The 27542-nt window shown below is 52.7% G+C and overlaps 1 protein-coding gene across 1 annotated transcript in view; it reads left to right on the forward strand.

Moving 5' to 3' along the window:
* Positions 1 to 27542, forward strand: part of LAMC2 (laminin subunit gamma 2) — a 40626-nt gene that overhangs the window by 10294 nt on the left and 2790 nt on the right. Inside the window, exons 2-22 of the mRNA XM_074962189.1 lie at positions 1646 to 1834; positions 6538 to 6673; positions 7816 to 7914; positions 9162 to 9298; positions 10309 to 10431; positions 11275 to 11464; positions 12103 to 12215; positions 12595 to 12813; positions 14074 to 14253; positions 15976 to 16221; positions 18482 to 18618; positions 19594 to 19750; positions 20497 to 20702; positions 21504 to 21583; positions 22585 to 22722; positions 23760 to 23904; positions 24329 to 24478; positions 24788 to 24902; positions 25370 to 25569; positions 26922 to 27080; positions 27167 to 27266. Coding sequence (XP_074818290.1) covers positions 1646 to 1834; positions 6538 to 6673; positions 7816 to 7914; positions 9162 to 9298; positions 10309 to 10431; positions 11275 to 11464; positions 12103 to 12215; positions 12595 to 12813; positions 14074 to 14253; positions 15976 to 16221; positions 18482 to 18618; positions 19594 to 19750; positions 20497 to 20702; positions 21504 to 21583; positions 22585 to 22722; positions 23760 to 23904; positions 24329 to 24478; positions 24788 to 24902; positions 25370 to 25569; positions 26922 to 27080; positions 27167 to 27266 — 3219 coding nt within the window. The remainder of the gene's footprint in view (positions 1 to 1645; positions 1835 to 6537; positions 6674 to 7815; positions 7915 to 9161; positions 9299 to 10308; positions 10432 to 11274; positions 11465 to 12102; positions 12216 to 12594; positions 12814 to 14073; positions 14254 to 15975; positions 16222 to 18481; positions 18619 to 19593; positions 19751 to 20496; positions 20703 to 21503; positions 21584 to 22584; positions 22723 to 23759; positions 23905 to 24328; positions 24479 to 24787; positions 24903 to 25369; positions 25570 to 26921; positions 27081 to 27166; positions 27267 to 27542) is intronic.

Consider the following 27542-nt stretch of genomic DNA (forward strand, 5'->3'; position numbering starts at 1 on the left):
CCCCTGCAGCAGCAGGCCCTGGCCAGTGGTTGCAATAGACCCGCAAGCTGTTCCAGGGGGCAGGGCAGCCTTGTGACGCAGTTGCCCTGCGGGCGAACCTGAGCGCCGTGGTCAGTAACCAAACAGCCGCACTGCCAGCAGCTGCCCTGAATTCTCAGCAAGTTTGGAAGAGCTTATGCAGACTCTTCCTGTTTGGTGGGCTGGGGATAGTCGTAGACTGACATCATCACTGCATGGTGACAGGGTCCCAGGTTGGCGGGTGTTCGTCTGTCCAGCACGCTGCGTGCTGTGTGGCCTCTTTCCCTCGCTTCTCCTTCCCCTTTGGTTTGGTTCCTTATTTCTGAGTCTTCTCCCCACGTAAGGCACTGAACAAACACCACTTGTTACTTTCTGTTGCAGATGACTTTGTGCTGGACGTATTTCTGCCATTTCCTCCTTTGTTTCATTGTAAACAGTGATGCTGCCCCCACCCTTTGTACAGACACAAAAGATTAGATTCAATTCATTTTCCCTTTGCCCTAAATACCTGTCCCTTTTGCTCTCCCAGGAAGTTTGGACAATGGGACACAGCCTCAGCTGGTATGAACCTGCATCGCTCCACTGACCTACAAGGAGCGACTCCAGTTCACGGAGGCTCAGAATCTGGCTGTGTGTGTGATTGTTGGTGTTCAATATATAGCTAAACTGAAGGGTGGGGTTGGGGGGAGAATATTTATTTTAAATCTGTTGCAATCCCAACCCAACAGCACTCCGTATTGTGAGCTCTGCTGTGGTGTCAGACTTCTAGAAGTGACTAACTGACTTCGGCCTCCTGCAAAATCTAGCCTCAGGAGTTTGCTTTCTTAAGAAAACTTATGGTGGTGCCCGGGAGTCCAAATCACCAAAAGAACCCAATATACCTAACACCAATTGGCATAAAGCGGGGTGGCCAAACCCGAGCTCGTGAGCCACATGGGGCTCTTTTACAGTTCAAGTGCCGCTCACAGAGCCCCCCACATCCCCACCCCATTCTCCACCTACAGATTGGGGATGGGGGAGCTCAGGGTTTCTGCGCTGCAGCAGGGTGGTGGGGCTAGGGGCTTCTGCCCTGTGGGGAGGCGGGGTTTCGGGCCTTCAGCCCTGCGGGAGATGCCTGTCGGGGCTTCGGCAGGAGTGGGGCTGAACCCCCAAGCCCTGGCTGGTGCACCCAGCCCTCAAACTTCTGAAGATTATTGTATGCAGCTCGGAGGGTCAGTAAATTTGGCCACCCCTGGCTTAAACTAAGGACACAAATGGCTGGATGATAGAGTGGTCCGTTAGGGTTGCTAACCCTCCAGGACTGTCCTGGAGTCTCCAGGAATTAAAGATTAATCTTTAATTACTGATTGTGTCAGGTGACAAAACCTCCAGGAATACCTCCAACCAAAATTGGCAAACGTACGGTCCATTCAGGTCAAAGTTGGGGCATGTTAGTGGGACAATGCACTGCCCGTGCTATGCGTGTTTTATGGCTGAACAGGGCTTTGATATCCATGACTCTCAGGCTGGCACCCTTTACCAGCAGTATGTTTGCACATGAAAACTTAACCTCCAAACCTGATCCCTTCGGTGTAAGAGCTACTGGGGTCCCTCTGTTTAACTGTGGCCATGTCCTCTGCTCTTTCAGTCTGTGACTGCAATGGGAAGTCCAGTCAATGCATCTTTGACAGGGACCTGCTCCGAGAGACAGGAAATGGGTACCGTTGCCTCAAATGCATTGACAACACAGATGGCGTTCACTGCGAGAGGTGCAAGGAGGAGTTCTATCGCCAGCGGGATGGAGAAAGCTGTCAGCCCTGTAACTGCAACTCCAGAGGTACCTGAGCAGCTAGATGGGACACAGGAGGAGGTGGGGGGCGCTTATCTACTCTAGTCCTGAGGGACGGGGGCTGGGCTAGAAGTGATCAAATCCAACAGCTGACTTGGAGTTGCTATGTATTGCAACTAAAATAATTCCTGCCTGATTCTGGTGGATTAAATTGAATGGATCCTTAGCCACGTCTCTCCCAAACTCGATCTGTTATGGTGAGTGCTGGCCGGGTTGTGGGAAGAAGGGACGGTTTGCCCTGGGTCCCACCTTTGAGAGGGCCCCCAAACTGCGTGACACTAAGACCTAGACTTGGGTTTGGAGGGTGGCTGGGCCACACCTGCGTAATGCTGTGACTCTGCACATCAGGTCACAAAGCCCCTCCCTCAAATTTGGCCTGCTGCCCCTCCATTGTGATGTCATGACTTAGGGGCTGCCAGGCCAAACCTGAGTGGTGCTGCACCCCTGTGTGCCAGGATGCAACACCTGGGGAGGGGCGCCGGGCTCAGCCCTGTGCGACAGGAGCTGCTGCTGCAGGGTGAGTGCAGGGTGTGGTGGCTCAATTTCAGATTTTGCCCCCGAAAAGCTCTGTGCGGCCAGACGCTGCTGGGATGGTCACGCTGCCGGAGTCCCAGTTGTCATCAGCACGGCAATGCTCTGAGGCAGCTCACGCTGCTGAAATCCTACCTTAGGTTGTGTACAGTGTCGCTGCAGTAACAACTTCCTCCCTAACCCTTTCCAGAGGGAGATAGAGGGGGAAGGAGTGGGTCCCACCTATCTCGGCAAGCTGTGTCTTGTAACAGCTGCCCTCCCTGCAGTGCCTTTTCCTTGTAACATTTTAATAATATGGTATCATAATCCTGGAGGCCCGCGCGAGGCGTTCTGTGGGCACAGCTCACGGATAGCAAATGTCCTCAATGAGTTCATCTGAGCACATCCAAGCCAGCCCCGTTCAGGTCTGGCGAATGAATACGAGCTCTTGCCAGTTCAGGTCCAGCAGATCTAGGGAAATTTGTGGTGAGGGTTCGGAACAACCCAGAAGAACCCATGCTGCAGAAGCCCATCCTTAGCTGGGATGCCGTCGCAATGTGATGACTTAGGCGTCATGAATTCATTGTTCGTATCAGGCGGGGTTTGCTGAACTTTGTGGCTAAAACCCGAATCAGAATCTAAACCTCTGCCATGGATTAAGACACTGCAGATGGAGAAAGATGGATTGAGTGAGACCAGCTCAGGCTTACCAGGCACTTAACCTTTGTGGAAAAACACATGGCCCGAGGTTACATTGCTAAGCAGTGAGTAATGCAAGTTCATCACCCTTTAGAGATGTCATTGAGAACATAGATCTAATGCAAGGCTTTGGGGTTTGGCTCCGGGACAGGCCTGGCATTCAAGGAGCACACAAGATAGCAGGCTGCCTAATAGAGTGAGACCGGAGCTGTTGGTTTTACCTTCCCCTCTTCTTTTTACCATCTGCACGATGTTAAAGGCTCTCTATATCATTTTTAGTGAGTGGTATACCCTAAAGCAGAGGTGGGCAAACTATTCCCCACGGGACCATCCTGCCTGGCCCTTGAGCTCCCCTGCTGTCCCCCCTCCTCTGCAGCCATGCCAGCACTCTGGGCGGCGGGGCTGCACGCTCCTGCAGGGCGGAGCACAGCGTGTTTGGCTCTGGCCGGGGGGCGTGGCTGCCGGACATGCTGCTCTGAGCGGCATGGTAAGGGGGCAGGGGGCGGTGAGCGGGGGGGTTGGATAAGGGGCAGGGAGACCCGGGGGGCAGTCAGGGGACAGGGAGCAGGGGGCGGTTGGATGGGGTGGAGGTTCTGGGGTGGGGGGGTGGGGTTTGCTAAGCGTGAGAGTCCCGGGGGACCTGTCAGGGGGCAGGTGGGGTTGGATAGGGGGTGGGGTCCCGGGAGCAGTTGGGGCTGGGGGTCCTGGGAGGCAACAGTCAGGGGACAAGGAGCAGGGGGGGTTGGATGGGTTGGGAGTTCTGAGGGAGGCAGTCAGGGGGCGGGAAGTGGGAGGGGTCGGATAGAGGGCGGGGGGGCAGGCTGTTTGGGGAGGCACAACCTTCCCTACCCGGCCCTCCATACAGTTTTGCAACTCTGATGTGGCCCTCGGGCCAAAAAGTTTGCCCACCCCTGCCCTAAAGCCAAGACTGTCAGGAAGCACAGGCATATCCTGTGAGTGGCAGGAGTAGGGGATGCAGACCCATGTGCTAAATTGCATTTGTCACTGGATGCACCACTTCTCCTGCACTCTGCGCAGTACTGCATCTCTGCTGGACAGGTCCTTTGAGTATTCCAAACCTCTGAGCAGCTCCAAACAGCTGCCGGTTCTTAAACTCAGCCTGCCGCCAAAATATGTCCTTCATGTCCACTTTTAACTGTCACGCTTGCTCTCAGCCCACCAGTCCACTAGGATTGGAACCTGTCCCCACTCTGTTAAAGGTTTGAACTCAGCAGGTTGAGGGTGATCAAAAGGTGGGACCATCTGATGGCTGTTCAGAGGTCTGTATGAAATGCATTTGCTGGCCTTTGTCCAGATCCCACTGGACAGGTATCCACATCACAAAAGGTCTTAGCCAAAGCCCTGGACCTCAATGAGCCTTGAGCCAGGTCCACAGCTGCCACCACATTTTGAAGTAATTGGCTTTCTCGCAAGAGGCTGAGGATTGACTGGGTCATAGAGGTGTAAGCATAGTGTGTAGTACCATGTCTGGGGGTGGGTGGCAATGTACAGGCTGCTGTACCTGTTCTGTGGATAAATAGAAAACTTTAGTCACCAAAGTTGTAGCCTGATACCTCTCCCCAGCACTGCCACTTCAAAAGAGGAAATAATACGTAAACCACACACAGTGTAAATGCCCTTGATGCTGTTTATGGCGCACTGACCCATGGCAGCTCATTCTTGTGAGAAGAAATGGGATTAATGGCTTTGATGTCCTGGAGGGAATCCCAGCAGAGGTGTTCACCGTGTTGCAGTGATTACATGGCAGGGATATCTGTTGCTTGTCTGGTTCTGGTGGTAATAGCCAATTATCTGTGCACAGAAAATACCTGCATTTCTTAAATGCTACAGACTTGCTGTACATGTCAATGAAGCTCTGCATAGATCCGTTGTCCGCAAACACAGAAATCAAGTCGTCTTTAGAACCATTCGTTAACACCGAATAGAAATGCACAGAGGTTTTCTTCTGTTTCTTGGTTGGTTTAAATTCTAGGACTGAAAATATCTACTTCTCTTTGGATTGCTCCCAAGTACTGTATTCTAACAGGAATGGAAATGGGTGCATGAGAGCACACTGTGAATATGGCAGTGTGAATGTGAATCTGTTCTCTACTGTAGTCTGTCTCCCTGTCGCTCAGGCGGGCAGGGCAGGAGGTTAGCTGGGAATAGAGACAGCCAGTTCAGGAAGATGGTGTGACTTGATGTCATGTGGGCAAGCTTGGTCAATGATCCTGGTCCAGATTTTTAGCTGATATAAAATTGGTGCAGCTGCATTGAAGTTAATGGAATTACAGCAGTTTACCCCAGTTTGTGATCTGACTCAGATGAAACAATTCTGGGACTACCTGGTGGTGTGTGGTGTTACTGGGGTTATAGTACGACAAGAGGCTCTTTGTCCCTTAAGAGTCCATCAGCTCCTACCACTTTTTATCCTTTGCCTGAAGTCATAATCTTTTGTGGGGGGTGTTGTAACAATTTCCACAGCAAGAACTGATATCACACGCATACACTGTGACCTCATGGGTAGAGCCCAGAGCAGATACAAAATTTGTGTCAGCATTCGATCTGTGATCCACAAGCATGGTCTGCACATATAAAGTGGATAGCCGCAGATTTGCAGGGCTTCAGATAGAAAACTTGGATCTTCATCCATCCGCGATCCGCAAACCTGGTCTGTGGATAGCTGCAGATTTGCAGGGCTCTACTCCTGGGGGAATTAGCAGCAGGGGCAATGGAGAAATTAAAATGAAAGCACCTGCCTTCAGCCAGTGACCTTGGATATTGTTGTGTATTTGGTTATCGTGGTAATAGCACCTCATTGTTGCTATGGCAACTGAGTTAGATTATTAGGGGATAGCCCAGCCAGTTTTAGTTGCTTTGGTTAGTTCAGTGTGTAAAAATAAATGGTTGCTCACAGAGCTCACGGCTCTCTGTGTCTTAAGTGATTTCTTCCTAAAACTGCTGCCCCCAAGGATACAACAGATATTCCCAATATGGGGGAATTGACTATACAATAGTACAGGGGTGGCCAGACTATGGCTTGGGAGCAACATGCAGCTCATTTACCGTTAAAGTGCGGCTCGCAGTGCCCCCATTCTCCACCTACTAGACTTGTGGGGGAGCTCAGGACCTCTGCCTTGCAGCGGGGTGGTGGGGTAGGTGCTTTTGCCCAGCAGGGAGTGGGGTCTCAGGGCTTCAGCAGGAGTGGGGCTGAAGCCCTGAGCCCCAGCAAGTGTGCCCCAGTTTTCGAACTTCTGAAGATTGTCGTATAGCGCTTGGAGGGTCAGTAAGTTTGGCCACTCCTGCAATAGTATATGATAATAGTGAGATTTGTCTCAAATTAGAATTTTTTCCCCATCATATTTTTCCTAAGGGCCCCAGTGTGTGTTAGATTCCTTCGGGAGTGTTCTCAACCCGAGATAACCAGAGACAACACAGTGACGGTGAGACTATGGAATTCTCTGCTTCTCCTGTTCCCATAGGCTCTCTCGGCCTGCAGTGTGATAACTACGGCCGGTGCAGCTGCAAACCCGGTGTGATGGGCGATAAGTGTGACCGGTGCCGGCCGGGGTTCCATTCCTTCTCAGAGGCTGGGTGCCGGGCAGGTGAACGAGTGTCGTAAGTACCTGATACGAGCTATGAGGGCTGGACTGGCCTCTCCAGAGCTTTGCCAGCCTTTGTGTGGAGCCTGTGGTGGCTGGAGACAGTTTATTCATGGGAACTGTGCATTGGGTAGCATGGTATGGTAGTTTCATTCCCCCTTCCTAGTGATAGGCGCCTCTCTCTGATCCTTATTCCTAACACTGTGGCCATTGCCATTCTAGAAGTGGCCATGAGGACAGAAAGTAAAGTGCTCATTAATAACACTCCAGTGCACCTCCATGCAGAGCTCACGCCCTAACGTGTCACCCTAACGTGAAACACCCCTGATCTTCATGGACTCTGGCGGCTCACGTCCTGCAGTTGCTTATGTACTCTTATCCTGATCCATCTGGAGTACTGAAATTCTAAGACAATACTTTCAAAGCTGATGGAAAATGATGTTTGGACACCATGCACAATTAACCCATGGAACTCTCTGCCACATGATATTGCAGAAGCCACACATTTAAGTGTTCAAAAGATTGTAGTGATTTATTTGCACAAAAAGAACATGAACAGTTATAATAAATAAATAAAACAAGCAAACCCTGCCTACAGGTGTGCTGCATAGCACTTAGCATAATGGAGTACCAATCCTGAGTAGAGCCCTGCAGCACTGCCACATGGCAAATAAATACAACAGGGACATAATGGCTCATGCTCCTAGGCACAACCCAGACTTGAAGAGACAGAAGTTAGGAAGAAACCTGCCTCCATGGACAGGTTAATCCAGAATTGTCCTTATGGGTTTCTTGTGTCTTCCTCTCACATGTCTGGTGCTGGCTACTGTCAGAGACAGGTTGCTGGACCTCAGATCTGATCCAATGTGGAGTGAGTTCTCAACCTGGGGGAGTGAACAAGTATCAGGAGCAGTGACCAGCCTGCTGTGTCTATATTATTAAGCAGGAGGGGGTCCCAGCTAGACAGGGGGCAAGGCTGAGAACCACTGTGTTTCTAGTACAATTCCTGTGTTTCTAGTACATCACCATGTACCACCCTCGGTGGGCCAACCAGGCTAGACCATGTACTTGCTGTGTATACCGAGCTGTTTACATATACCCGCGGTGGTGATTCAGCTGAACTGGAAATCAATCCAAGACGCTTTCCTTCCTTCTTAGGAGTGCTCAGTGTGACTGCGATCCAGCCGGTAGCGCGGGACATTGTGTTTCAGGTCGCTGCGTCTGCAAGGCAAGCGTCTTGGGAGAGCGATGTGACCGGTACGTGCATGAGCCCTTCGCTTCTACAGAGCAGGCTTTAAAGGTCCCCTTCCAAATACAGACTGTGAACCCAAAGGGCTCTGCCGATTAGCACGTGGTTCCGGCGTGGGAGTAGGGGTGTGAGCCATCTCCACTGGGTGCGATTTCTAGTCCCAAATCCTGTTGCCCCTCATGTTTCCCAGAGTTCGGCTATGCCCTTTGCCCTCAGGTGTAGTGCCAGACCTTTTGCTTTCAAGGGGCTGCCAATGGGCCCAAAGCCTTGTGTGGTTCCCATTGGCCATTCCCTTTGTGAGGATACCCAGTATCTCTCTGCCCAGGTGCCGGGTCACAGAGTATCCTGGGGGCGTGGCAATAGCATCACCTGACACAAACAGGAGCAGGGCACTGACTGATCAGCAGAGCCTAAGAAAATCCCCTAATGTGTGTGTCAAAAAGTGCCTCTGGATGAGTTCTTCAAAGCCAGTTGCACCATCACACACCTAGCAGGGAGCTATTATTCCTCCCAGCCCTCTGGAGCAGAGCCATGTCCAGGCAAGTGAAGCTGCATAGCAAGATCCACCCCAGACCTGCTACAGTACATTCCTCGGGTACATGCTGTGCTCTAAAGCTGGTCCCTTGCCCGGTATAGAGAAGGGCAGAGGGCTGGTGGGGGAGTCTGCCCCAGAGGTGGTGAATCACACTTGTTCGTGAAGAGCCTTTACATGGGGGCCAGGTTTTTTCAAGTGCTCAGCACCCACAAGTGGAGCCAGAGAGCTCAGCACCCAGCATGTGCTTTAGAAATTCTGGTCCTGATTGGGGGTTCTTGAGCTCTTCAATGTACGGCCTATGTTGGGCCTTTGGGAAGGAAACTCCTTGTGACTCTCTGTAGCAGCTGTTTGGACAATGGCTGGTTGGTGCTGGGGGAGGGGTTGGGGTGGAGGACTTCTGAGAGAACTTGTGCATGGCTAGTTTGAAATACCTTCTCTGCAGCTCAGTTGTTCCTGGCATTGTTGAGCGCAAAAGGACAGCGAGTGACCCTCTGGCTGTAACCTCTGCCTAGAGATACATATCCTGACAGCTGCACTCCGAGCCATCAGCTCTTGGGTGGCCAGTGGGTGCTTTGTGCTGGTTGGGTTTCATGGGTGTGTACAGGGAGGCTCACCCAATACTGAAGGTGAGGTGGCACATGCTGTGTGTGACACCAGGTGTTCTGTGCTGATGTAAAATGTACCCTAAAGCCCAGTAGATTGATGCAATCTCTTTTGCAGGTGCAAGCAGGGCTACTATCATCTGGATGCAGGAAACCCTGAGGGATGTTCCCAGTGCTTCTGTTATGGTCACTCCGCCATGTGTGCCAGTGCAGAAAATTACAACATCCATAAAATCACCTCCACCTTCCAGCGAGGTAAAACCTTTCCCCTCATGTTTGCATTACTGCATTACCTTCCCATAGTGTTTGCATCTTTGCGTACATTGCCTGCCGGGACGCTGTGGCTCTGTTACCTCCTGCTTTATGGCGTGTGAGAATCTTCCTTTCACATGATGGTCCCTGGTGGGGATTGAGAGATTGAAAACCATCCTGCTACACCAACCTATCACACAGTGACCAGTTCTCAGTGACCACCCAGCCTCCCTTCCAGCCAGCCGGCTCTCTTCATTTGTTCCATGGCATGGCAATGGCCTGAAGAATTTTTCCTCCTTTTGTGGACATGTGTTTTACTTAAATGCATGGAGAGCAGCACTTGAGACATATGCAGATATTCAGCTTTCTACTCATGGTTGCCATTGTCACCTCTCAGATATGCATCCTCCTGTGTGGGGAGGGCAGCCAGACATTTGTTTTTAAAGAAATCAGTGGGCCAGATCCCCAGCTGGGGAAATCAGCACACTACACCAATGTACACCCGCCGGGGATCTGTCTCAGGGTGTGTATTTATTAAGTAGCAGGAGACGTTTATTTGGTGTAGTTTCTAATTCAGTTGTGTGTCCCCTTTGATCTCATCAGAGTGCCCTGTGGCTAGCAGTTCTGACCTCACAACCGCTCAAGCTTCCCTTTACAGCATTTACTCATGGGCTGATTTGCAGATCATAGAAAGCCATGTCTGAGAACACAATGTCCATCTAATTCCATTTTCCTGCTCTTTGGCACGTGATCCCTGCTGTGAGCAAGGATATCTCCAGTCAGAGACAGCTAGCGTACGAAGAACTTGACTGCTGACTGTGGTCAAGGTGGTCACTAATGTACGGCGTGAGGAAATGGGTAGCGCTGGCCAGAATGCTGCCCTGGGGAGAGGCAAGGGAGAGTGGAAGTGTGCAGGGCAGAAATGATTGATTACAAATGACCTTCTGACTACCTTTCCTTTGCTTCCATTTCCTGGCTCTGATGGCTGCAAACGGTTTTATTTTCCCTTCTAGATGCTGAGGGCTGGAGAGGAGTGTATGCAAACGGGTCCCCTGTACAGCTCCAGTGGTCTCCCCGCCATCGGGATGTGTTTCTTACAGCCAGAAGATCAGAGCCCACCTATTTCCTGGCACCGGGTATGGAAGTGTGCAGAATGTGGGAGACGTGTGTAGGGAAGCAGCCAAAGGAGGAAGAGCCATCTAATGAAACTGAGCTCTGCAAAGCTGCGTTCAGTGCTTAGCACAGCCGTGATCTCACAGACCTCTCTCCTTCATGCTGCTGTGCTCACACCCAGTCACACCCGGGAAATCTAGCTAGAAAAACACCCTAGAATAATACAGACTTGCTCAGTCTCACGACACCTGCTGGCTTGCTGTTGCTGTGCTTGGATAATTCATACTGATTGACAGCCGGGGGCTTCCCGTTTTCATGACTGCGGGGGGGAAGGATATTGGTTTTTGAGAGAAGAGGGAGTTTGCCAGTTGCACTGTGGAAGGAGTGGGTTTCCTGGTGTTCGTCTACTGGCTCTGCCTGTCTCTGGCATGACTGTGTGAGCTAGCAGGGCCTGGCATGAAGGAAGAGGGGTGGGGTCTAGACAGCCTGTTCTGGTCTGGGAAGCACATTTGATGGAGAGAGGGCAGGCAGTAATGGTTGCAGGGCGGATGTGGGAGTGTTTTTCAAATATGAGGGCTTTTGGATGCTCTTTACCGGGGCCCAGAGTGAGTTTCAGCAGCAGGGGGTTGGACTGGATCAGGGCACTTGCCACTGGAGAGTCAGTAAATGCCGGGTCCCCATATTCATAGCTCAGGCTGGTGGTGGGCATCACAGCAGACGAGATACTGGGACCTTCCGAAGTGAGGGCTCCTGGGTATCCCCATGCATGGCACGTGCCTGGGGCAGGCCCCAGGAATTAAGACTTCCTAATGGGAGAATTTGACTCTTTAACCTTCTCCCTCTGGGTCTCTTATGTCCCTTCACAGCCAGATTTCTTGGGAACCAGCAGGTGAGCTACGGCCAAACCCTGTCCTTTGATTATCGCATGGACCGAGGGGGTCGTCGTCCTTCTCCCCAAGATGTGGTCCTGGAAGGAGCTGGCCTACGAGTCACCGCCTCCCTCCTGCCTCATGGGAAGATGTTGCCCTGCGGCATCAGCAAGACATATACATTCAGGTAAAACAGGAGGATGTTGGGGCACTCTCACCCCTCTGCGGCTGCAGAGGAGCTGCCTAGTGACTCAGTGCCAAAGATGTACCATAATCACTGAGGTTTCTGGATAGTCCAGCTGCCAGACCCACCCTAACCAGGTAGATTCCCTGTGCTCTAGTGTGTTGGACCCTTCACAACCAGGGGAGGCTGCAGTTCAGCTCCCAGTGCATGAAGCCATCCATCCCTGGGGAGGCTGTGAGGCCTGGCACTTAGTCTGTGGGACCCCAGGCCTTCTGTAAGCAAGAGAGGCTGGAGTTGTTGATTCCCAGTGTGCTAGTGAGTCGGTCCGTCTCCAATGGTGAGAGTGACACTCATGTTTGTAGCTTGGGCTGGATGCTTTCCCTGCCATCGCAGCTCACCCTGCTTCTTGCCTCGAGGTGCCGTGGGGTTGACTGCTCCCGTGGTAGGTAAGGAGGAATCATAGGTGTCCTCTATCAGGGCTCCTCGGCTGGGCTTTGTCCCATGTCAATAACACTCTGCAAGGGGCTAATCACTGGCGCCCAGGTTCTTTCTGTTCCAGTGGGAGTTTGGAGAGAGCCAACAGCAAGATGCTCCTCCATTTTATTCCTTGTTTCTCAATTTCTTTCACTTCCGATATGCAGACTGGATGAGCACCTGCACAGCGGATGGAGCCCCAAGCTGAGTTACTTTGAGTATCGCAGGTTACTCGGAAACCTGACGGCCCTTTGGATCCGAGCCACGTATGGAGAATACAGTGAGTGTGGGGGAGGGTTGGGATCTGGGGAGAGCATCACATAGCACTTGTCATCTCCAAAGCACTGTATTAAACCTCACAGCACCCCTGCGAGGTGGGTAAATCTTGTAGATGGAAAACTGAGGCACAGACCAGTTAAGTGACTTGCCAAGGCCATGCAATGTGTCAGTGGCAGAGTTGGGAACAGGAGAGCCTTGACTCCAAGTTCCTTTCTGTAACCACTACACACATTCTCTGGGTATAAGTGCAGTGTTCACAGAAAACACCCGCTCGTCTCTGGTACAGACACAGTCTTTAGAATGCCTGTTGTCTTGGCCCTGGGGAGGAGTTCAGGGTGCAGCTGCTGGCTGTAAATGTAATGAGTTGTCTCCTCCATCAGGCACTGGGTACATCGATAATGTCACCCTGGTTTCTGCACAGCCGACCTCTGGAGCCCCGGCTCCCTGGGTGGAACGATGTGTGTGTCCTGCTGGCTATCAGGGGCAGTTCTGTGAACGCTGTGCTCCTGGGTACAAGAGAGACTCTTCCAACCTTGGGCCTTTCAGCACTTGTGTGCTGTGTGACTGCCAGGGGGGAGGAAACTGCGATCCAGACACTGGTAAGGAAAACCACAACCATAGCCAGGGACTTCTGGGTGCTGCCGGGAGTGCCTGTGCACTGTGGCTAGAGCTGGGGGAAGGGAGGTGTTGCTGCGGGACAGGTACCAGGGTTATAGGTGAGGGTGCTGGGTGATAGGAATGCCATCAGGAGAACCGCTCCCAGAAATGTAGGTGGGACAGTTTTGCATTGAAAAATGTAGTTTTGTCAAAATCTTAATGTTTGATGGGAACCTCTCAATTTCAATTAAACTTTCAATAGGGAAAATCTTGTTTCGTTTTGATATTGAAACGTTTTGTTTGGACTTTTATATGCTATTAAAACGTGAATTTTAATAGTAAATCCGATGACCTGTATTTAAAATTTTAAAATAAAAATCCACATGGAATCAATAGAAATCATAAAGCCAAAGCTTTTTTACTTTATCAAAGTGTCATGTTTTTCCCTAGTTGAAATGGTGGATTTCAACAGTCCTGAATTTGAAGTTTTCAGAATTTTTGTTCTGCAGGAAGTTTTAAGGTTGCGGCTCTTCATTCCGATTCAGAATGCAAACCAAGTTTGGAATGTTAGAAATTCCAGCAGAACGGAAACTCCATTTCCCCAACCAGTTTTTGTCATGAGGCTGCAGAGGATAAAACTGGGTGATGGGCAAGGCGCTGGGTACCAGGAAAAAGTGCTGGATTCTGGGCAATGGTGTCAGGTGCCTGGTACACATGCCTATGTCTTTATCAGGAATGTTTTATGCTCCATAAAGCGCTCTGTGTTCTGTCTAGGTGCAGAACTCTGACTTTTACAGTCAGTTCTAAGGGCTGGACTTTCACTTACATAGCCTGAGTGTCTAGCTCTGCGAGCTAGCTGTCTAGATATGGTGCATCGTAACATGATAGCCTGTTATTGACTGGAGGAATGAACGTGGCCCCAAGTTACGAAGGACTGTGTTGAGTTATGGAGGAGAGGAATGGTGCCAAGTCACACACGTGCTGCAGAGGGGTTGCCAAGTTATAACGAATGGTGCCAGCCTACAGGTGGTAGTGTTGGGTTATGAGGAATTGTGCTAGGTGGGTCAGTGCTTGGTTCCAGGCAGGTGCTGACTCACATGGGATGGCGCAGGTGGTAGGAGGTGGCCTGGGGTTATGAGGAAGGGTCTTTTCTTGCATGTACAGTGGCAGTGCCAGGCTGTCAAGGCCTGCACCAAAATACAGGAACCACGCCTGGCCAGATCTGCACTGGCTGTTGTGTTACCTTTTTGTGTCTTTCCCAGGAGACTGTTATTCAGGAGATGAAAACATGGACCCCAACACCAGCTGCCCATTTGGTTTCTACAGGGACCCCTGGAATCCGCAGAGCTGCCGGCCGTGCCCTTGCAGAAATGGCCAGGGCTGCTCAGTGACGCCAGGGAGAAAGGAGGTCGTTTGCAATAACTGCCCTCTGGGAGTCACTGGTAATGGCCTCCCTCTGGTTTACCTGGAGATTTGTTTCCTTTCTAGGGTTCTTCTAGTCTCCTGCAGAACAGCAGGATAGGAAAGGGTAGCGTAGAGTGTTACCCTGTCCTTTTCCATTGACTATTACATGTATTCCCAGAGAATGCCCTAAAATCGCTCCCTAGCCCCTGGTTAGTACAGAGTGGGGTTGTGATGGCTGCAGTGTGATTGTGTCTGTACAGCCTGGCTAGCTGATCTGTCCCCCACTCTGCCTATCTGTTGTTCTTTACTCTATGTATTCCCAGTAGCGCAGAGCAGCCCCAGCTGAGATCAGGATCCTGTTGTGCTAGCTGCTGTACACACACACAGAGAGACAGACCCTGCCCCTAGAGCGTTCACACTGAAAAGACAAGACTAGCAAAGAGGGGAGCGGGGAAAGAGGCACTCTAAGATGAAGTGCCTGGATCCAGGTCACACAGCAGGGCAGTGGCAGAACCAAGAGCAGATCCCAGGTCTCCTCGGTCCCAGCGCAGTGCCCCTGTCGGTCAGAAAGGCTCCATCTCAAGATACCACTGCCTACGGTTCCTTCCTTTCCCTGGAGAGAGATTGTTGCTCCCCTTCTTGCCCCTCATCTGGGATGGAAGGTGACTTGCTTTCTGGGATGGTTTGGGTCAAAGGCTCCATGGAGCTAAATCTGCTTCCCCTAACTATATGAGGAGGGCGAGTTCCCCTCCACGAGAACAGAGCTGAGATTGTGAAATTCATTGTCCTGCAGGTCCCAGCAGGGCGTAGTGCAGGGATGGGCAAACTTTTTGGCCTGAGGGCCACATCGGGTTTCCAAAATTGTATGGAGGGCCGGTTAGGGGAGGCTGTGCCTCCACAAACAGCCAGGCATGGCCCGGCCCCCGCCCCCATCCGACCCCCCTGCTTCTCACCCCCTGATGCCCCCCCCCGGGGACCCCTGCCCCATCCACCCCTCCCTGTCCCCTGACCGCCCCCAGTCCCTTCGCCCCGACTGCCCCCTGCCGCCCCATCCAACCCCTCCTCTCATTCCTGACTGCTCCCCCGGGACCCCTGCCCTATCCAACCACCCCTTCTCCCTGTCCCCTGACTGCCCCCGGAACCCCTGCCCCGACTGCCCCCCACCACCCCATCCAACCCCCCCTCTCCTTCCTGACTGCCCCCCCCGGGACCCCTGCCCCCATTCAACCCCCCTGTTCCCCACCCTCTGACTGCCCTGACCCCTATCCACACACACCCCCGACCACCACCCCGAACTCCCCTGCCCTCTATCCAACCCTCCCGCTCCCTGCCCCCTTACCGCGCTGCCTGGAGCACCAGTGGCTGGCAGCCGTGCCGCCCTGCTGGAGCCAGCCACGCCACTGCGCAGCTCAGAGCACCGGGTCAGGCTGGGCTCTGCAGTTGCGCTGCCCCAGGAGTTTGCAGCCCTGCCGCCCAGAGCATTGCACCGTCAGCACAGTGAGTTGAGGCTGCGGGGGAGGGGGAACAGCAGGGGAGGGGCCGGGGGCTAGCCTCCCAGGCCAGGAGCTCAGGGGCTGGGCAGGAGGGTCCCGCGGGCCGGATGTGGCCCACGGGTCATAGTTTGCCCCACCTCTGGCATAGTGCCTGTGTCCCCTGGCAGTAGGGGGAGGGCAGCGTTAGATGGGGTTTGGCTGCTGCTTTGGGGCCCTGTAGTTCTGGAGGGTAACTGGTCTCTGTCTTGTTTGTCTCCCCCTCCCCAGGTGCTAACTGTGAACTCTGTGCTGACGGCTATTTTGGAGACCCCTTGGGCGACAACGGCCCTGTGAGACCCTGCCAGCCCTGCCAGTGTAACAATAATGTCAATCCCAGTGCCGTAGGGAACTGTGACCGGCTGACGGGTGAATGCCTGAAATGCCTCTACAACACGGCTGGCTTCTCCTGTGACCAGTGCAGGGACGGGTTCTTTGGGAACCCCTTAGCCCTCAACCCAGTAGAGAAGTGTCAAGGTAGGAGTGTAAGCCAGAGTGTGCCCCTGTGTGAGTGAGTCTGCACTGGAGAGTGTGCCTGTGAGTAAACACGTCCCTGTGTGTGTGTGAGTATCAAGGCTGAGCATGTAAGTCCCACGTCAGATAAAGCCTCCAATAGTATCTGGATAAACCCGGGCTGGCCTTTGGAGAAATCTGGGAGGTGCCAGGACCTGAGAGCCATCCAAGCAGTGTCAGGTCCAAGCACTGGTCCTACTGATCTGATACCTGGATGGCAGAGAGCTCAGGGTTCAACAGGAACTCACCAGACCATAGATGCCCAGCCCCACTTGAAGAGGGGGTTGGTTGCTGCAGAAGAGTGGGGGCAGGTGGGGATGCTGGGGTGGTGAGGGCCGGCCCTGCTTGCTCTGCATTCTGAGGGACAGCAGGACAGTCTCTTGAATTCAAACAGGAGAGGCTGTTAATGGAGGGCAGCCCATATATCGGGCATTGCAGGACATGGGCCCACCAGACATTCACCACAGGATACGGTGGAAGCCGCGCTTCCATCCACTATATCTGAAGGGAGAAAGGTTAGACTTCATCCCCCATCTCCCCCTGCCAGCCATAAAGGAGGTGGTGGTAGGTAGATGCAGCATAGGCCATGTCTACCCAGACCACTGGGGAAGGGTTCTCTTCTCACCTTCCTTGTGGAGGCTTCTGCCCTTCCCATTAGGCCCTGGCTAAATGTAATTAAAGCCTCATATCCCTGAGTTTGTTTTCCTGTTTACCCTTTTCACAAGCCTTTCTAGCCCTTCATGGAGCCATTTGTGGGGCCACAAGAACACAAGCTCCAGTGTTCTCGTGATGTTCCATCCATCTCTCCAGGAGCTGAAATATCGGGAGGAGACCAGAATCTTGTGATGTCTTAGGCCCCACAAATGGCTCCCTGAAGCCTTACAAAAGCCTGTGAGGAATGTAAAAGCAAATACAAATACTGAACCCAATGCACACTCCTGCTGAACAAGTCAGCCCTGGAGAATGTGCACGTTTGCCTCAATGACGCTAAGAGTGTGATCCGTATGCGGGGTGCGGCGACAGAGAGAGCTGCTGCTATGTGAGAATGCAACTTCCGTGATGCATAAAAAGTGACCGTTAATTTGCTGTTTGACTCCAGTGCTTTGCTTGATTTCTGGATGGCTCATGTTAAGACTTGGATGCTTCCCAGAGGTGTTGATTTGTGTCTGCATATGGGGAGTTTCCATCAGCAGGGTACCGCTGAGGAGATCAAGGGGAAAGGCCCTGAATTCCTTCAGCATTTTCTGAGGCTGCTGAAGGCTCCTTCGGGGGTTACAACTGTGGGGGAAGGAGGGATTAAGAGGGATGTGACTGAAGTGTATACGCCCAGAGAAGAGCTAGGGAAAGCTATTAGACTTGCTGGTGAGAATAACAGGCACAGAAACTGAATCTGAGACAGGAGCCTGGTCCTGAGGGTATGTGCTGAGAGTGTAACTGGGCAGGGAATGGACTCCCAAACCCAGTACTCATGTCGTGACACGCTTTCATAGCACCTTTAATTTTAAAGGGTCCCAGCCAGCTTTTCACACGTTCTGTACAAGAGTCACTTCCTCCACCACTGAACCAGCCATTTCTTGAATCCACATTCAAGAAGGATTTCACAGTGAGCAGCAATGTTACACATTATTTTAGGACAAGTCAATAATACTGTGTCCAGCTGAAACTCCCGGGGAGAATTTTAGGTAGTTGGAATATAATGGCTAGGACACTGAGGCTAGGCCACGAGCCTGAACCCCACATTTTAGGTCCCATAAAAAATGGGAGCTCCAGCAGTACCTTGTTAGCGCAGTGCTGATTCAGAGGCAAGGCTGGTATAAATAACCAGCCCGGCTCCTTGTAGCACCGCTGATTTTCCTTGGAGGTTCCCCATCAGCGTACGAACCAGACCCGAACTCCTTCAATATAGAGTTATAGATATTCGGAAGCAGTCAGCATTCAGGGGAACAGTGACTCTAGCAGCAGGGTAGGGTGGAGTTCATTGGTCTCTGTTCAGCCCAGAATGGGAGGTGGGTATTGGGCAGACAGGTCAGTCAGGATGTGGGTTGTTGTGCATCTTTGAAAACCAGTGCAGATGCAGAAGTGTGAAATCCCTGCGGAGGCAGATGGGAAGACGTTCTGGCGAGGACAGGCACGTGTTGTTATGAAAGCTGTGTTTCCTTACGCTCTTTAGTTCTCAGTGTTGAACTGATTTGTGGCTCCTTCCAACCCTTTGCTTTCTCTGCAGCCTGCAACTGCAACTCGGTAGGTTCTGACCCCCTGACGTGCAGAAGCGATGGGAGCTGTGTTTGCAAGCCAGGATTTGAGGGGCCCAACTGTGAGCAGGCCCAGTGCCCAGCCTGCTACAGCCATATGAAAACACAGGTATGAATCTATGAATCTGTCAGAGACTGAACACAGTAGCTGTCAAGGCTAATCCACAGATGAGGCTCAGCAAATGCTCCTTTCCAGATACGAAGGAAATGAACCACCCGTGCTCTGAGAGTCAGTTAGGCCCAGAAATATAGATCCCCTCTCTCCAAGAAACAGCTCCATGCAGACTTGGGGACCACACTGACAGTCTTTCAGCTCTGCTCTGGACAGAGTGAGGGCTCTTTCCACCTCTTGAACTCTCATCTTTGTAGGAAAAGGCGAGACAAGGGAGATCCTTCTAGCCTCTTCCTATGGACGCTGCCATGAGAAGACGAGGTTAAGGAGTCTGGGACCTTCTTCCTTTCGGAGCATGGAGCGGAACACATTCACAGTCGCGCCACCTCCTGCTTGGGTTTCAGGGTTAACTATTTCCCTGTGCACGAAAGAGCCCAATTCAAATCCAGTCCAGGGCTTTAGTGACCAGAAGTAATTACTCTCTGGTGGCTGTTTGGTGGCCTGTCTGGTCTCAAGTGGGAAAGCGTTCACATCCCTAATGCCATGGTCATGACTGGCCCTAAGTAGTATCCTTAGGGGTGGTCTCTGTAAGCAGGCCAAGGACTGAATGGGAGATGGGAGCAGAGGCTTGGTTATCTTCTTGCTGCTAGTTACACTCCCGCTAGGAGAGGTTTGTGGCACTTTGCCCAGGCTGTGTGTGAGAAGCCTGCACTGCCTGGTCTAGCAATAAAGGATTTCAGCCACCAGGGCTGTTAATCTGGCGTTTTGACCAGAATTAACATTCACTAAAAGGACTCTTCGTCCAGGTTACTCTTCCAGACTGTGCTGGGCTCTCTACTTCTCACAAATCCTGGGGCTTCTCTTCTTCCCACCTCCTGGTGCCTGTGGACCTGGCCCAAGCCCTTGTCTCTTTGCCTCTATAACCCACGTTTCTCTGCCACTTGCTAATTCTGTGGCCTGCCTTGGTTTCAGGTGGACCAGTACTTGCAGCAGTTGCAGCAGCTGGAGGTTCTTGTGTCTCAGCTGCAGCTTGGCAGTGGGGCAGGGGCCAATGAGGAGCTGGAGGGGAAGATGCAACAGGCTGAGGAGATCCTGCGTGAAATCCTGAGAGAAGCTCTGAGTTTACAAGGTAACGCCGGGCACCTCCCCTTGGATGGGGTTGGAGAGACAGCAGAGGGGCTCCTGGAGGCTGAATGCAGTGAAAGGAACCAATGCTAGACACTCGAGTGCCGGGCAAAAGATGCAGTTATGAACCATGCACTTCAGAGATAAAATTCTGGGACAGGCTTTCCCCTCTCCCCATCCCCGACTATGCGGATGGGGGGTGCAGTCCTGGACAAACCCCCTGACTGCCGGTACAGTATGGGGATGGAGGGGGGACACTCTGGGACAGCCCCCCAACTGCTGGTACAGTATGGGAATGGGAAGGGATGGACACTCTGGGACAGTCCCCGACTGCCAGTACAGTATGGGAATTGGGGGCATTCTGGGACAACCCCTGACTGCTGGTACAGTGTGGGGATGGAGGGGGGACACTCTGGGACAGCCCCTGACTGCCGGTATGGTATGGGGATGGGAGACACTCTGAGACAGCCTCCTGACTGCCAGTACAGTGTGGGGTTGGGGGACACTCTGGGACATCCCCCAACTGCCATTATAGTATGGGGATGGGGGGAGTACTCTGGGACAGCCCCCGTCTGCTGATACAGTATGGGGACAGGGGAGCGGATGACACTCTGGGACAGCACTCCGACTGTAGTGTGTCCAAACTGTCTTTTTCTCCATTGAGCTGTCTGCCTGTTTGTGCTCAGTTCTGGTTTTGTATCTGGCGGCTCCCCTGCAGCCCAGTAAATCTCTCTTGGTCTCTCTTGTCAGCCTCTGACAAGTCCCTGGAGAGCCGGGTGTCCAAAATGAAGGGACAAGAGTCCAGCTACCAGAGCCGCTTGGCCGACATCAGGGTGACGGTGCAGAGGCTGCAGGCACTGGGGCGTCAGTACCAGGCCCAGGTGCAGGACATTAGGAGGCTGATCGAGAGAGCCCGTTTGGACCTGGGGCAAAGCAAAGTGACCCTGAGTGGGCTGGTAAGTTCTCCCCAGGACCTTTCAGCACAGACACTCCAGACCAGCGACCAGCCTCCCCGCCCCCGGGTAAATACACCCCTGGCCACTGCTGCAGAGGCCAGAGGAATCCTCTTCTGTTGACTTCTGTTCTCTTGCTCTCCATGGTGATGTTTTCCTGGCACCTGATGCTGACTCCCTGAGCTCTCCAAACCTCCTGCCTCGAGCTCTTCTCCCTCCCCCTCTGCTCCCTTATTCCTTAATCTTCCTCTGCACGGTTTGTGCTAGCACACTAAAAATAGTGTTCTAGATGTTATGGCTCTGGCTGGAGCTTGGGCTTTTAAACCTCCCCCTATCCTTAGGCTCCAAAGTCTGAGAATGCAAACCCTGAGCTGCAGTGTCTGTGCAGCTCTTTTTAGTGCAGTGGTGCGAGGCCCCATCTATCAGCCTGGGCTCTGAGACCCGGGCTGTGTAGACGTACCCTAACAAAGGGTGGAAGCAGGTATCCTGCTTCTCCATAGGCTCCTTCAGTTTTGTTACAGGGAGGCTGCAAGTGTAGTAAAAGTTATTTTGTGGGTGCAGAGTAACAGGGGAGCTTTGGCCAGCACCTTGCTCTAGGACAGGAGTTCATTAGCATTGCTCTTTTACCTGGGTTCATACTGATGGGAATGGCTGGCTAGGTTCCTTTGGGTGCTGTGGCAGAGCTGTGTCTGTGTGATGTACACTCTTACCTCCAGCCAGTCATTATCAATCCCTCCCTTTTGCCAGCATTAAATCAGAGAGAGGGAGAGAGAGACAGTGCCATTAATTTCTCTTTCTCCTCAGAATATTCCAACTTCAAATCTCCCGGGTGGGTCAAACAGTTTTTTGATGCTGGCCCAAGAAGCTCTCAGACTAGCAAACAGGTGAGCTGATCTCTGCGTCCACTGGCACGTTCTAGGCTATAACTGCCTCTCCCCCAGTCCAGATCAACTGGTGTTAGATGCACAATGGGTAAACACTATTGCCAAGAAGCACATATTCTACAGGGGTACGGTTCCCTTTCTTAGCTCGTTGGGTTTCCCAGAAAGACCTGCTCTCATGATGCAGACAAGGTGGGCGACGTGATATCTTTTATTGGACCCACTTCTGTTGGTGAGAGAGACGTGTGTGTAAGTAAGTAAAGATACCACTTCACCTATGGGTGCCAGGTTTATATAATTTTTGGTGGTGCCCAGAACAGGTCCAAGCAGAGCCGTCCCGTCCATAGGATGGACCGGGGCAACCGCCCCAGGGCCCGGGCTTTGGGGGGATGTGGGATCCAGGCAGAGCATTCCCGTCCATAGGACGGACCAGGGTAACTGCCCTGGGCCCCGCGCTTCGGTGGGGCCCCTCGCTTCAGCGGGATGCGAGGTCCAGGGCAGCTTGGTGGGCTAGTGGGGAGCCTGGCACCGGCAGCAGTGAGTGACCTAGCCCCAGCCTGCCCCTGCTGTGCCCCTTCCCTGCCCCCCTTCCACCCCTTTCCCCAAGCCCCCGCCCTGCCTCTTTCCAGCTTTCACCCCTCTCCTGAGCAATGCTGGGAGCTGGCAGGGTGGAGCGGGGTGGGCCGGGGCCGGGTCACTCGCTGCTGTCGGCGCCAGGCCCCACACTAACACCCCAGGCCGTCCTGAAGCGCGGGCCCTGCCAAAGTGCAATAAGCCTAAACATTGGTGGAGCTGGGCCCACGTTCCTAAATATTGGTGGAGCACAGGCATCACGGGCCCATATAACTCGCCGCCTATGACCTCACCCACCTTGTCTCTCTCATATCCTGGGACCGACGCGGCTGCAACTGCTCTGATGATGACCCACCTGAATAACAAGTGGATGGAGGAAGTGAGGCAGCCTTTGCAGGCCCATGTCTCATGGGAGCCCTTCTGTTTTCCAGCCACGTGCAATCAGCAAATGCCATTGAACAGGCAGTCAGGGCGGCGGCGGATGACTCAGGACAGGCCCTGGAGCTGGTGCGCTCAGCTGTGAGCGGAGGAGGCATCCTGGCGAGCTCTGTGCAAGGGCTGCTGAGAAAGTAGGTTCCCAGCACACGTGTGTGTAGGTCTCCACGGTGGCGGGAGGGGAGAGAAGAGAGTATGGTAAGAAGTGCCTCTAAGAATCCCATCCTCCTTATGGGGTGTCTGTCGGGGGTATACAATTTCCTTTGCGTGTTACGCACATTTGTGGGGCCAAACTCATCCCTTGGGCAAATTGTCCATTGGTGTCAATGGATTTCCACCAGGGATGGATTTGGCCCAGACAGTCTCAGACATAGTAAGCCCTGATCTACGCTAGGAAATGAGGCTGGTATACCTACGTTGCTCAGGGGTGTGAAAAATCCAACCCCCGGAGTGACTCAGTGAAACCACCTACGCCCTGGTGTAGACAGCGCTAGGTCAATGGGAGAATTCTGCTGTCGACCTAGCTACCGCCTTTTGGGAGTGGCTTACCTGCGCCGACCGGAGAACCCCTCCCGTCAACGTGGGTAGCATCTTCACTGACCCGCTGTAGCGGCTTAGAGTGGTAGTAATAAGGGAACTACAGAGAAGAGCTACACAGATGATTCAGGAGCAGAGGGGACTGACCTATAGGGAAATATTAAAGTGGGATGATCAGGATTTGCAAAGTGCCTATTGATTTTGGGTGCCCAACTTGAGATACCTTAAAGGGGCCTGAGAAGAGGTATAGGAAGAGCTGAGAGCCCATCTCTGAAATTCAGGCTCCTTTAAGGAGTCTCGTGATTTTTTTGCCCGTCCTTAGTCACCTTTGAAAACCTTGGCCAATGCGTGAGCCCGGGTCTGAAGGAGCTTGTGACACAGGACGGCCTGTTGCTTTTCATTTCCTGGCTGATGTGGCGCGGGAGGCCATGTTAAATAAAATGAATTGCTCCAGAGTGGGAAATGTACATGGTGCTTTGCAAAGATGCAGCACCCGACCAGCTTGCAGGCTTGCTGATCTGAGGCAAATGGCCCCACGACCTGACCCAGCAGGGAGGATCTGTGTCTCATGGGCTGTTAAACATGAGGTGGGTGTTATGGCTTATGATGCTTTTCTATTTTTTTTTCTTGGCAGATATGATGAAACCAAATTGCTGGCCAGTGATCTGGAGACTGACGCCACCAGATCTGCGTTGGATGCTGACAGAGCCTATCAGGGCAGCCTGCTGCTCCTCAGCGCCATGTCTCGCTTCTCAAAGATCGACGCTGGGTCCTTCCAGGTGAGGATTTCTCATCTGCTAGACACCGGAGAACCTTGATGCACTTTGTAGATGCAAATCACCTTCTGCCAGCCCCTCCACCATCCCGGTGTCCTGTTGGGAAGGAACCGATATGCTTCTCTCACCTCACTCTGTTCCCCTCTCCTGTCCTCCCATGAGCACAGGGGCTGACAAGCCTTTGCCCATCATGAGGCTGAATGTAATGGATTCTTACTCCTGCTAGGTGGTCCATCATCCTATGGAAAGCCTCACCACCTGCAGCGTGGCATGTTGCCACCCTGCTAAATGTACGTCCCTTTCAGGCCTGCTCTGGTTTCCAACAAGTGATACTACGGTGGCAGCCAATCGGTGCTGTGGCCCAGTCCTCGTGACTGGCGCTGGGTACCTGTGTTCAAAGTAAACTCTTGCTTCCTTGGTGTCTCAGGAGGAGGCGAGCCGGCTCAGGCAGGAGGCAGATGCTCTAATGGGCTTGGTGGAGACGTACATGGCAGAATACAGGCGGCTGCAAAGCAACACAGGAAGCTGGGAGGAAGAAATCAAACAATTGTTACAGAGCGGGGAAAGCAAGAGACTGGTAAGACATCATCCCCCATGTTAGTAGGTATCCTGAGAGAGCTGCCATCTCTGGGATCTGTACGCTACTTTCTCCTGTCTGTGTTAAGGAGCAGGAGGTGGGTCAGCAGACAGGCTGCAATCCCAGCTCCATTATTCTCTTCATGTGACCCAGGCTGGGACGGGCGTTGAGCCTTTGCTGGCAAGCTGTAAATTTAATCCTCCCCGGTGAAATGAAGCTGCCTCAGAGACGGCTTTGGGAACAGGACCGGGCCTCCTGTGCTCTCTGCTTGATTTGCTGTCTCCTTGTGTCCCTTCCGGCTCGTTACAGGCTTCAAGTCAGCTGTTGTCCCGCGCCAGCCTTGCCAAGAGCAGAGCACAGCAGGCACTGAATGCTGGCAATGCCACTTTTTATGAAGTTGAACTCATCTTGAAGAATCTCAGGGGTGAGTCTCTTTATGGCGAAAGCATCTTACTTCAGCAGCGGTCACCGGTTCCGATCTATTGCTCTGAAAGCTCCACATTGCTGTTTCCCCAGCTGGTGATAGTCACAGCATGTTCCATTGCAATGTAACATATGCCAGGTAATCCCAGCTCCTAGTTTCAGAGGGTTAAAGGAGCATTCCAGGCAGATCATTTTAACAGTTCCTGGGCTGTGTGACAGTGGAGCAAACCTCCTGGGACTCTTTCTCTCCCCGAGTACCCCCGTTTCTCCATTCTCTAACTGTAGACATTCTTCCATGGAATAAGCAGCACCAGAGGTGCCAGTCTTTCCTAGGCTGGGGGGGGGGGGGGTTCTGCTTCCGGTCGTCTCTCGTTTGTTCCTCCATCAGTGAACCACAGCCCTGACTTCCAAGGCATTGCCCTCTCCCCTCTGGGATCTGATGGGGCTGCATATTTTTTTCCATTTTAGGGTTTCACCTGCAGGTAGATGGTAGGAGAAGAGAAGCTGAGGAAGCCATGAGAAGACTCCCTCTCATCAGCAATATGGTCACGAATGCCAATGATAAGACTAGACGAGCAGAAGGTGCCCTGGGCAGTGCTGCTACAGATGCAAAGACAGCCAGAAGCATGGCTGGTGAGGCAAAGGAGATCACTGGTGGTATCCAGCAGGTAAGGGGAAGCCTGGGCTCTTTGATAAGCAGAGCATTGGGGAATGGCAAGGGTAAGGATGGGGAGTGACTGGAGAAGGGTTGGTGAGAAGCTGTCATCTTCCTGGATTAGACACTAACCCTAAGTCCTGTTCAGGTCTCGGTCAACATGAAGGGTGTGAGTTACTTGAATGTATCACGTCAGTGTGTCCTGATAAATGATATGCATAGTCTGAGCCCCAAGTGCAGACCAGAAAGTTTTGTGACACTGGCCTGGCATCAGTGAGACTGCAGGGTCAGCCTCTAAGGCAGGGGTGGCCAACCTGAGCCTGAGAAGGAGCCAGAATTTGCCAAAGAGCCACAGTAATACATCAGCAGCCCCCCATCCGCTCCCCCTCTCCAGCCCCGAGTGCCTCCTGCCCACTGGCAGCCCCGCCAATCAGCGCCTCCCACTCCATCCCCAAGCCTCCCGCCCGCTGCAATCAGCTGTTTTGCAGTGCGCAGAAGGCTCTGGTGGGGATGAGGGAGGAGCAAGGGCATGGCAGGTTCAGGGGAAGGGGCAGGGGCCTTGGGGGAAGGGTGGAGTGGTAGCGGGGCCTGGGGCAGAGCAGGGGGTTGAGCAGTGAGCTCCCCACAGCACATTGGAAAGTTAGCATCTGTAGCTCCAGCCTCAGAATCAGCGCCTATGCAAGGAGCTGCATATTAACCTCTGAAGAGCCGTATGCGGCTCTGGAGCCACAGGTTGGCCACCCCTGCTCTAAGGGGACAACTGCTCTACAGGTGGGAGGCGTAATTCCTAGCTCAGCTAGGCCCCCAAGTGCATAGCTAGGAGGTGGGACAGGATTGTACTCAGGCACTGTGGCTGCACTGCTATTGTTAGTGTGCTAGCTCGATGAGAACTGGCGTTGTGTACGTCTCCCCAGCTGGGAATCACACCTCGCAGCTGCAGCGTAGGTGTGCCCGAAGTCACACACAGTAATTCCATGTCATTGACGTGTCCGAGAGGGTGAGTTCAGGGAATGGCTGCAAAGCGGAGTAAAGCTCTACAGAAGGGAAATAAAACTAGCTGGGAAAAGAGCACGATGTTGATGCAAGTGGGTGAATCTCATATAACTTGGGCCTGATGGGCCCATGTTTCCATGAACTGGGTCATCTTTCTGCCCATTCATCTCTGGTCTGATTTTTGGAGGCGCTAAGGACTAGCAGGCCCATGCTGAAGTCGGTGACAGTAGCGGGTGCGTAGCACATCTGAAAATCAAGCCACTAGTCTGTCCTTTCAAGTGGGTGTTGCCACTGTTTCTCTCTTGAATGAATCCTTGTTGGGCCTTCTTTCCTCTCAGATATCTCCTACTCTTGCTGCCTTTGCTTTCTTAGGAGATAAGGCGGTTGAACTCGGAAGCCAACAGGACAGCAGATGGGGTCCTGGCACTGGAGAAAGGAGTCATAGCTTTACTGGACGAGGCCAGAGAAGCAGAAAGGAGGCTCACGAGGAAGGCTCTGGAGATCGATATGGATGCCACGACTGCACAGAAAGTGAGTTCCCATTCCTTGCGTTTAAAGGGACTGCAAACCTGTTTGGGTGACACAAGCCCTTACTGCTTTGTTTTTGCCTCTCTCAGACCGGTCAGGAGGCGCAGGGTGCCCACACTGGTGCCCGTACTGCTGGGGTTGCTGTCCAAGAGACACTGCGTGCCCTGGAAGATTTTCTACATCTGATAGGTAAGTGTATAACCACCTTCTTCTTCTTCTTCATTCTTTGTGTCATGGTAGTGTCTGGAGGCCCCACCAGAGATTGGGCCCCATTGCGCTAGATGCAGGACAAGCACATGTTGAGAGGTAATTTCTGCCCTGCTTCTAATTTAAACCGGCAAGACAAAGGGTGGGAGATGGGAAGTATTAGCCTGGGTTATTCATTTATAAAATGGGATGAGATGTCTCCACTATGAGCTAAGGGTGTGATGCCCTGCCCATGTCCCATGCTCACAGTAGCTTGAT

Source organism: Natator depressus, chromosome 8 (assembly GCF_965152275.1).
Source record: "Natator depressus isolate rNatDep1 chromosome 8, rNatDep2.hap1, whole genome shotgun sequence".
NCBI classification, from domain to species: domain Eukaryota; kingdom Metazoa; phylum Chordata; order Testudines; family Cheloniidae; genus Natator; species Natator depressus.